Source organism: Aspergillus pseudonomiae, assembly GCF_009193645.1.
Source record: "Aspergillus pseudonomiae strain CBS 119388 unplaced genomic scaffold BDV37scaffold_183, whole genome shotgun sequence".
NCBI classification, from domain to species: domain Eukaryota; kingdom Fungi; phylum Ascomycota; class Eurotiomycetes; order Eurotiales; family Aspergillaceae; genus Aspergillus; species Aspergillus pseudonomiae.
Window position 1 is genome coordinate 23,205 of NW_022476175.1, and position 10,325 is coordinate 33,529.

At 46.7% G+C, this 10,325-nt stretch overlaps 2 protein-coding genes across 2 annotated transcripts; both read right to left on the reverse strand.

Moving 5' to 3' along the window:
* Positions 1-2,174: 2,174 nt before the first annotated feature.
* On the reverse strand, positions 2,175-3,733 carry BDV37DRAFT_70730 (putative C6 transcription factor RosA-like). Its single transcript, XM_032091091.1, has 2 exons — positions 3,456-3,733; positions 2,175-3,406 (listed from the first exon to the last, which is right to left on the reverse strand). The coding sequence occupies exons 1-2, from the start codon at positions 3,647-3,649 to the stop codon at positions 2,323-2,325; spliced, it is 1,278 nt and encodes a 425-aa protein (XP_031934422.1). The 5' UTR covers positions 3,650-3,733; the 3' UTR covers positions 2,175-2,322.
* A 3,835-nt stretch (positions 3,734-7,568) lies between these two features.
* On the reverse strand, positions 7,569-8,455 carry BDV37DRAFT_266624 (uncharacterized protein). Its single transcript, XM_032083934.1, has 2 exons — positions 8,389-8,455; positions 7,569-8,333 (listed from the first exon to the last, which is right to left on the reverse strand). Exon 2 carries the CDS (start codon positions 8,057-8,059, stop codon positions 7,751-7,753), a length of 309 nt encoding a protein of 102 aa, XP_031934423.1. The 5' UTR covers positions 8,060-8,333; positions 8,389-8,455; the 3' UTR covers positions 7,569-7,750.
* Positions 8,456-10,325: the final 1,870 nt, after the last annotated feature.

Sequence of the window (10,325 nt, forward strand, 5' to 3'; positions counted from 1 at the left end):
ACATGTTGGCGATATACAATCAAACAAGCAGATCGGATGCCTTCCATTGAATGGGTGCCTCGTCGATCAGTCAGCATCGTGGTATGAATCCATTCGGAGGTTTCTCACAACAGTGCAACATTCTGGGTTCCTAGAGCATAATCCCAACTTAGGGCATTTGTCTCAGTTTTAAGTGTCCAACCCGATACTTTTCAGCGATGCATATATAATAAGATTCCTCCAACACTGTTGTGTCAAGTGCTGATTGATCTGTATATCGCCCTCAGCATATATCTTCAAATCAGTCTACCCCTTATTGGGCATGCCTGTGCATAGAGACAGAAGCTAACAGGACGCGGGACACGGGTATGGTGCAGTCTATAGAACAAGATACCTTGAAGAAGTACAAATTTCCCATATCCTCGAACAGGAATGTTTTCATTTCTACAAGCTATCTATTGATCCAGGAGGCAGACTTCCGTGTTTGGCTTTTCACATTTAATGTATTGCCATAATCGAGGCTTACAGTTTGGTGCACTGTGTGAAAACAAGACATGGCTCCATCACGTAGATGAATCTGTGCGAATTGTGACACAACCGGTCTTTATCAGCTCATTTTGAGCAAATATTGAACTTCTGCACAAGAACCATCCATACTTAGCCAAGCGAAATAGATTCCATTCTAGAGAACTCGAAGACACTTCAACACTACAATCTAGATGTGGGAAGGTCACAGCGTCATAGATATACTGATCGCATCGAGATACTCGATGATAATCCTCGATTCAACGATATAGCTCTCTTAGCCATCAGCGAAATACTTATTTCCTAGAGCTGGAGACTACAACTAGTAAATCCCTACACAGCCGCATCCATCCTTTTCATACATACTCTTACCACGAGAGCTCACCGCCAGAAACAACCTCCCACTATATTCTGTAAATCAACACACAGAAAAAAAACAATAACCACCCAGCCACAAACCAAAACCCATATATCAACACCACCACAGTCTCAAACAACCCAAACCGACCACCCCAAATACCTCCCCTCCCCAAAAACCCATCCCCCCCCGAAACCAAAATCCCCACCACCAAAATAAAACTCGTATTCCAGCAACCGAACCGAACCAAACCAAATCACAGACCCCCTATAACAAACAACCAATATAGCCCTCCCTAACCCAAGTTCCACGCCAAGCCCCACGCGCTTCCCCGTCAAAAGCTAGCTAAAATCTCCTAGCCTCATCCACCCGCCATCGAATCTCTCTACCGAATACGAGCCCAGCCAAAACAGGCTAGCCTGGGCCCTGTTTCCATGCATCATGCCGATCATCATCATCATCGTTGGGGGGGATGGATCTCGTTTCCCTCGAATGAAAAAATTTCGCAGGGCTGGACAAAGTATATTCGTGAGAGCTTGGGTTAGAGTTTGGTGTCGGTGGTTATCAATGTGTCTATATTTATCTTCTGCTAACTTTGTTCAGTGGTTTCTGGGGTTTGGGTTTGGGGGTGTATGGTATTGTATCTTGTCTACTGTATCTACTAGTATTTTACTTATTTCATGAGGTTTGTGTATGCTGTGTGTAGATGTGGTGATAAGTGTGGATGCCCCGGTCTTGTTGTTTGTTTGTAAGGTATTGTGTAGTCGGGGAGAGTCCTATGTTAGGGGATCGGCGGGCATGGTACTGTAAGTACATTCTTGAGGCCCTTGCTTTAGATTTGGCTAAATATGCCGGATTCTAAATATATCCCGGCCTCGTGGTATCAACGTGTTTGATTGACTGTTCTTTTTTTCGTTTCTGTTGCCTTGTGCAGGAACTGTACAGGTAAAGTCTGTAGGCTGCCGATCAGATCCAGTCGGATGAAATTAGACCGTTTCATGATCTCATGCCTTCTCTGATGGCTAATAATAGATGGCCTGGTGATACCTTACAGAAACAAGATGATCGGGGATAGTTTGTCATTTCATTATACATGTTAATTATCTCAAAGCGAACGCCAAGCGGGTATATGATTTTGATATCCATATCAATCCATGCTCTCATGTAGCCTCATTCTGTCCTGGTGTTCCTGTATCGCTGTAGCATATCGCAGGATTCGTAACGAATGTCAGGCATGCAAATCCAAAATAATGTGCACAAAATGCAACAATAGTAGAATGAAAACCCTCCCCCCATCCAAAATATAAGAGTACCAGCCCTTCTATCCATCCAACCCCATGTGAGATCCAAGCTCAAGCCCATATGCCGTATAAATAGAATCAAAGTTGGTGAAGGGTATATAATTTTTTTTTTTTTGGCTTTTATTTTTTTGCCTGGCTCTGTCGGCCATCTTTCCATCTTCAAGTGCAGATACTTCCTGTCCAGCACGGTTCCGCGGTGCTATATCCTCCCACAATCTGCTGAGGTTCGCCGTAGAGATCCACGTTGAGCCCGACCGTTCCGTCTACTCGCGATAGCTCTCCGCACACCATACCATCCACATATGGTGGAGGATATGTGGGCGACTGATGGAGCGAGGTAGTATGGCTGTATTCGCACAGTTCTTCTCGGGCATCGGAAAGCAAACTTGGAGACGATGGGTAAAGACTCTGGACACTTGGTGCTGTGACGTACGTTCCATTTACATCAAATGGAGAACTAGCGATCGTCACCGCTGGGGGAGACTGGAGAGGTGGGGTGTAAGGTGCACAGGTAGCGGTAGAGGATGGAGAGGATGACGATGCTAGCGTGTAATCTTGTATAGGTTGGTACGGACTCGCGGGGGACGGGGAGTAGTCGAGTGAGGTCCGCGGCGACCACTGAAGGCGGCTTTTATATTGAGCAACGATATGTCGAGGCAATTCCATAATGGTCGAGGCTAGCTGTAGATCGGGGTTGTATGGCTCCGACATGCTTCTGGTTATGATGATCCGATAGATGTCTTCGATGGGGCCGACGGATAGCGGGCCGAGGTATGCGCCTCCTAGGTCAGGGAATAAACTATCCAAAACCACACCAATACCGAAGAATTGAGCAAGGATGGCAAGGGCTCCGAGATCTGCGTCTCCGCCTCGGAGCATGGCTGGGGGAAGCCAAAAGAGCCATCTTCGCAGGGGCTGCATACGCTCAAAGGCCTGTTCCGGGGTCAAGGACAGAAGATCTCGCCTGAAGTGGCGTACAAATTCAAGGAGTTCTCCGATCCGACGGTAGTGCTCGGGGTTGTGAGCCACGCGCTTCTGGACGTTTTGAAGGGCAATGGTTGTTTGGTCGAGGCTAACAAGGTCCTCGTCCTGGAACTGGTAGCCCGTCATCATTGGGGTGTTAGTACATCCCAAGTACCTTTGGTTCTCGAGGTACATGGCTAGTTCGGATTCGTGCTTCCAGATGGGATGCATCGAATTCAGAACGGTTGTGAGTCCCTGTTGCAGGGACGCCCAGCTATGCCTAGAAAACTGTTAGTATTCCACGTACCCGGGTTCGTAGAATCACATACCATTCCGAGGCTTGCCAGGAAAGGAGGATGGAGGCCGCAAGGATAGCGTCACAATTGCCTTTCGAGAAAGTACCGATAGCCTTGTGTAAGCCCTGAATCGCCACCCCTCTGTGGTGGTAAGCGAGCTGCTTAGTTTCTTTATTTCGTGTGATCCAGGCCAAATGTGACGCCGACAGAGTAAGGATGGAACTCATGACAAAGTCATTTGTGATGGCGATATTGAGGAATCTGTGGAATGTTAGTTCCCCATTAACGAAACCAGACTGGACCTCGGCACTTACGTGGGCATCTTCTGCGCCCAGATCGTGGAGTTACTAAAGCCGCGACGATGTAGGTCGATGGACAAGCCGATGATATGGTGAATTAAACGAAGATCGGTTCGCGAGAGTTTGCTCCAACAACTGCGTGGGTACTGTACCAGTTCTGGGAACGGAGGCACCCCCGTGATGTGCCAATTCTTGATTTCCGTCTCGATTTCGGCGGACATGAGAAGATCGGGGATTTTGCGAGTGGCGGATGATTCGTCGTGTACAGTAGCGACATCCATATAGTCACAGCGACAGTTATGTTTGGTACAATTCCGGCTACTCTCCGTCAGCCGCAACACCTTTGCATATGTTCATGAAGTAGATGCGTACCATTGCGGAAAACTCTCATCGCAACGAATATGTCGTCTCTTACATGTTTTGCAGCCGAAACGAGACTTGGTATGGCTCTTGCGAGGAGGGCCACCACCGGGACCGGCCATATCGTCTGGATACAGGAAAGGCGCAAGGCAATGCTATGGTTTCAATGAAAACAAACCGTGCTACCCCACTCGGCAGCCAAAATAATGTGTAGAAGGCGTGGCACAACTCAACAATGCGCAACAAGATAGTGGGCAAGGGTCGAATGACAACAAGAGGTACGCTTCTTGGGTGATGTATCGAAAGGGAAAGGGAGGAAGAGGGGAAGACCGAGGAGAGATGCAGGTATATAGCAGTACCAATAGCCAAGCCTAGAGATGCAGACTCCAAAAATAACCTCGAGCCTCAGCCCCGGGTGGAGGAAGAAACGAGGAACGAGATGAAGAATGTCCGCACGTGGGGAATACGAGATAACGGCAAGGGAGGGGAGTTGGGCTGTTTTATTCTGACGAATATTTTGACAGGAACAAGAGGAGTGAAAGGATTATAAGAGGTGGAGGGTTATAATTAAGTCACAGTCAGGGCCAGTAGGCTAATAGTCCAGGAATGCATGCAGCCTCTTGAGCTGAGGGACCACTCATAATAAGGTAGGGAAAGGTTTTAAGATCAAACAGTTAAAAAAAAAAAATAAAATAAAATAAAGGAAAATAAAAAAAGAAAATAGAAAGAAAATGTTTAATTTAAATAAAAAAAAAATATTAAATAAAAAAAAAGAGAGGAAAGAAACTTAGGAAAGTAGGGGACTAGTCAAATCTCTGGGGATGCGTTCCAAACGCCACGAGACGGCCGGTCAGATGCTGATCTCCTGAGAATGTCGTAGTAATAGAAAAAAGTAAGAAAAAGAAAATGCACCCTGTTCAAGGATACCTTCAGCAGATGATGTGGGGATGGGGAAAATTGAAAAGACAAGAGATGAGAGGTGGAGGGGAGAAGTAAGTATGGACTATAACCATAATAGGAGCCCGAAGGGAATTATTATTAGTAGTTGAATGGATTAAAACCAAGGATTACTCAAAATCATGGTTTTGAGCCTCTTTCCCGTCATTTTTCCCTTTTAGATCTCGCAATCTAAAAAAGAAAATTAAAATTAAACGGAGGAGGAAGAAAGTACAAACCCATCAGCACCAAAAATGTTTTAAAAAAAAAAAATAAATAAATAAAAAGAATAGGTGGGAACAGAAAAAGGATAGGCAGGATTAACGTGTATGGAGTATATACAGTTAGCACCTAACTTAGTACCGACAGGGAATGTGAGGCCTGGATTAGCCCTCCTGCAACGAGGTTACTTTGGACGGCAGCGTGGCTGCCCATGAGTCTCATTAGTCACATTGTTCGGGCGAGGACCACATGGCAAGCCAGCACCACCAACATTCATTCAATTCATTCTAGTTCCTCCCCCTAGTCATCTCTATTCCGGAAATTGCTAAGTCTCTTTCCTGACGGTCCCATCTCGAAAAGATCCGAAGGAATTCTTCCCCTTCCACTGCATTCCTTTGCTTCGACCTGCCCCCTTCATCTCAGATTAATTTGGTCCTAAATGAAAAAGTTGGGGCCAAAAGAGAATCAATCCCCATAGCCCAAGTGGGTGGGACGCGAGTCCCGCCAAGTCAGATTTCTGTAAGGATCTTGAGTCTAAGCCTCTCTACCAAATATGCTTGAACTCTAGTCACGGGAATCGTCCGATACCAAAAGGGAATATTGATGGGAAAAGTAAGAACATAATGATCCAAAATAAAATAAAAAATAAAAAAAAAAAAAAAAAAAAAAAAAAAAAAAAAAAAAAAAAAAAAAAAACAAAAGGAGACAGACAGAAGCGAGCGCCGAGACCGGGACGGATGGAGAAACACCTTAGATGTGGCGTATCTAAGCATGTTCACGGTCCAGAAAGCATGTGTAGACCTTCATCGGTCGAAATCGATCCTCTGGGTGTCAAGTCTGGTTGTGATTTGGGGTACAGTCAGTCTGGACAGGGTCTGCGGAAATCAATTACCATAGCTTAGGTTAGGTTGACCCAAAGTATCAACTTGACGGATGGGGTTGCCCGACGAAACTACTTGATTGGGTAAAAAAATTGTGGTGGGAAAGTTGTTTCTCTTTTATTCATTCAATCATCATTTATTTCTTTTTTGTTCGTCCGCTTGCACTGGATCTTCTCCATACTTGACCCAGACCGCGGTATTGTTGGTTCTGTGGTTCTCTAAGGTTCTCACCCACTCAATCTCGGGCAATAGGTTTTTCGATGACACACAGTGGGCAGACGGGTCTGTCATTGATTGGCGTCAGATTAAAGTCGCTAATCACATGGTTCTCATTACTTAACGATCGGATTTTGTTTACCCTCAAAAGTCCGATCCCAGGGGTAGCTTGACTCTGTGTCAACAACAAGATACCCTGTCCTGGAACCATGTGGGCATCCTTCCTGCCCTTCTGGACCTCTTATGCCCCTGTCCGTTTTCCTTTCTGGACAAGGTATGTATTGGATAACGTCGAAACCGATAGCCCCTCTTACTGTATAAGTATATCGTCATGGTGATCGTCTGTTTTGACCCGAAGGGACCCTTGCCCCGTCACTAGAACTTGGGGATCGTCGACCAACGACCTTGCCCTATAACCGATATGGGCACATCCAACGAACATCCACACTTAAAAGAAAAAGCGAGAAAAAATAAACAAATCAGAAAATCGAAAATTAACCCCAATCATCCTGGGAGGCTCGAGGAAGGTCCCGGTGAGAAAAGGGGAAGATAATCTATCTATTATTGGACGCGCTACACCTGCACAATTGCTTTTTGGTGTCGCTGCCGCGCTAGCAGGGGATTCAAAGAATTATATTGCTTTTTCATCCTGGTGCCTCGTGGACATATTCCCATTCAAACAGACGTCACCAACAAATTAATCCCGCGGATCCGTCCGAATATAGAATATTGATATGATGTAGCGAACGATTGCCTCGCCAGGCGGACTGAGCGCACCGTTCATGGTGCCTGGCAATCACCCTCTGGAGGGCAGAAAAAAAAAAAAAAAAAAAAAAAAAAAAAAACTTTAGCACCCCGCTAGAGGAGATACTGCTTATAGTTCCCCACGACTCTATAATAGCGTTACGATAGATGGTTTCCTACCCCTGGTGATGGAATGGATAGCGCGCAACTCTGATGTACGGTTTGCAGAGTCTCTTGCAATGCGCCGTTTTTATCCGACGCTAGGGGACGCACGTTTGGATTGCCGGTATGAAGCGGAGCTCGATACATAAGAACCGTAAAACACACACGGTCTAAATTCGGGAATCGCAACCGACCCTCTCGGTCAATACCCCAATCGCAACGTTGAACGGGGGCCACTTCGGCCGAGGGGCTTTCTCGACTATTCCCTCATGACCATCAAAACCCTGTCTGACGGCTCTCTCAAGTATAGTACACACAGACACCCTGGGAGAGAATAAGCGATCATACAGCCAAGCCACTAAGGCACCGAATCACCTGTCCAGGGTCACTGCGTATGCAGCTAAGATTTAGTTCCTCCAACTAAGATTTAGATCGAGGCTGCAAACCTTCTACGGGCAAGGCACGGAGCACTGTCGAACGAGAAGCCCATCCTCTCTGGCGGACTTGGTCAAAACGTTGAACTTTTTTCATTCTTCGACAAATCCGGTAACCTCCTGCAACCAAGAGTGCCTAAACTAGTAATGCTTGCGGCTGAGCCACGGGCGACTAGTGGGGCAGTGAGCCCTACGACCGTGTGAAGATGACCTTGCCCGCTGTCCCGGGATGGCGGGTTTGAGTTCCCTCGGATGGTGCTACCGTGGAAGCGCATGGCCAGCCTGGGGATCCTGAATAACTTGCGATGGTCTGGTTGATAAGAGGAGGGAAGAAGTAGCACAGTTTCAGCCTTGATGGAAGGGCCAACTCGTGTGTTACGCATTCCCAGATGAAACAGACCTCGTTAGTCAGATCCACATCAATTCGCTAATTTTAAACATATCAGGAAACCGGTAAGGAGCTCCCATCTTATCACAGAGAGAAATAATAAATCATGAAAGATAGGGGGTGGGCTTAGCGGAAAAGCCATCAAATGCTAACGCGACACCACCTTGGAAGTAAATTAAGAGCTAAGCGCGAATCGTTGCGAAACTCTTTTTTCGGTCCCCATCTGATTGGATTCAACAGAGGGCCCTGAAGGAATATTTCCAGATAAGGTAAATGCCCTAGAACGCTAAAGGGACGAGGCTAATCAAGGCTTCGAACCCATAGGGTAAAAAACCCTTCGGAGACTGCGGTCCGGGTCCATGGTCGCGGGCGGCCGAGATTAAGAATCAGCGATCAGTAAATCCTGGCTGCTCATTGGTGGTTTCGGGTCCAGGTAGGGGATACTTTAATTCTTGACCCATGGGACAATGTCCTGTCGAAAGCCCTCAACAATTGCTGAGGATGACGGCATTCCTAGGCTCTCGACCTGCATCAATCGAGGAATGTGCATGCATTGCAAGTGTAGCACAAAAGCCTCATGCCACGTTTTTATTTTTGTTTAGAATTTTTTTTTTTTTGTTTCCCTTGAAGAAGAAAAATTACTCGAGGAGAGAGGCAAATGGATGCTTGATCCCTGTCAATGATGGCTTGGGCTTTGAGGTCTTGGCAGTATAGGACATATCCTATTTGTCCGGACAGCTGGAGTCAAGCCCATTTGCGCATTCATGGTTGCCATCCCATAGGCGGAAGGAATTGACCGCGCCCTAACGGCTTTTTCAACCAGAGCCACCACCTCAATTTCGGTCAAGGTTGCCAAGGACGTGTGCATCCCAGGGAGCGAGACGCGACTATCCACAATTTCATGGCCTTTATCTGGCCCGAATTCGATAGATAGAAAGAGACTGGGGAGGACAAGGCGAGAGAGAGAGAATTGGAAACGGGCTAAACTGACCTTCCCCAAGTGTCGCTAAACCAAATCCCGTAAGAAACGGACAATACCGACCCGTCAGAGGGGGAATGGCCAATGGCAAGTCCCGAGCCATTCTCCGCATTCGATAGACTTGCTCCAGGATGGTCCAGTCTCGTGATTGGCAAATGGGAAGTCACGCCGTCCCCCCTGACAGGTTTGTTTTGGTTGCCAAGCGCCCCGTCGCGAGATGCCACCTAATGAGGTTAGGTGTGTTCCAGACCCAAGTCACCGCTTTTTAATCCAGAAAAGCGTTAGGGTTGGTCAACTTTGTTTAGCTTCGGCGTAACTTTATTCGTTTTGGTCAATCCTCCCCAACTATTGATCGGATGAGGCCATCATAGGAGAAGCAACTTTGATGCCTGGGAGATAGGTCATGCTCATGTTTGCCTATCAGGCTGTCAAGCTCCCAAGAAAGCTCTGACATGTGGTGACTCACCTTACACAGGCATCTTCCACGCCATGTGGACTGATCCTAGCCAGCCACTGGCAGCGGCCTTTTCATCGATGGAACGATCAATGTACCTTTTTTCTATTGAGTTTTCGCTCTCGCTTCGCCATGTCAGAAACCCTATCTCGAACACCTGTATACTTAATAGAGAAGCAAAATGCGACGAAAGTTAAATTCTCCTGCTGATCTGCCTGTCAATGAATCAATCAAATGTCAACAGAGTCAAACTGGGTGGGTTGTCCCTCGAGCTACGGTGGGGATGTGTCAAGCATCAAGACATTGGTACTGTACATGCCCCGGAAGACCCAACGTACATACAGCCTATCCTGGAAACCGTCACGCATCCCAGATGTCGTCCTGCACTGTCACTGTGACAATGGTCGATATATCAATACCACTCCATGTATGGAGTACATATCGGCCCCACCCAGACGACGTCAAGCCAACGCTTAAACTACCAACTTCTTGGACTAGTTGTCAATTGCAGAATAACACCTAGTCTCGTCTGTCGGCTTATGAATCAGGCGTGCAAGAACCTGATTTGAACATTGACTCATCCCTCCCTGAGTAACCATTCCTATCCTATCATAGCGCCGTCCGGTTGTTGTTCGATGAGGTAAGCGTGCTGAAGCCCGAGTCTGGGTCTTGATATCACCGGGCACCTCGACATTGGTGTCAACCTATAACGTCCCGTCGTCCTGATCACCATACCTCAGCTCTCGAGCCGACAAAGGTTCAAAAAAAAAAAAAAAAAAAAAAAAAAAAAAAAAAAAAAAAAAAAAAAAAAAAAAAAAAAAAAAAAAA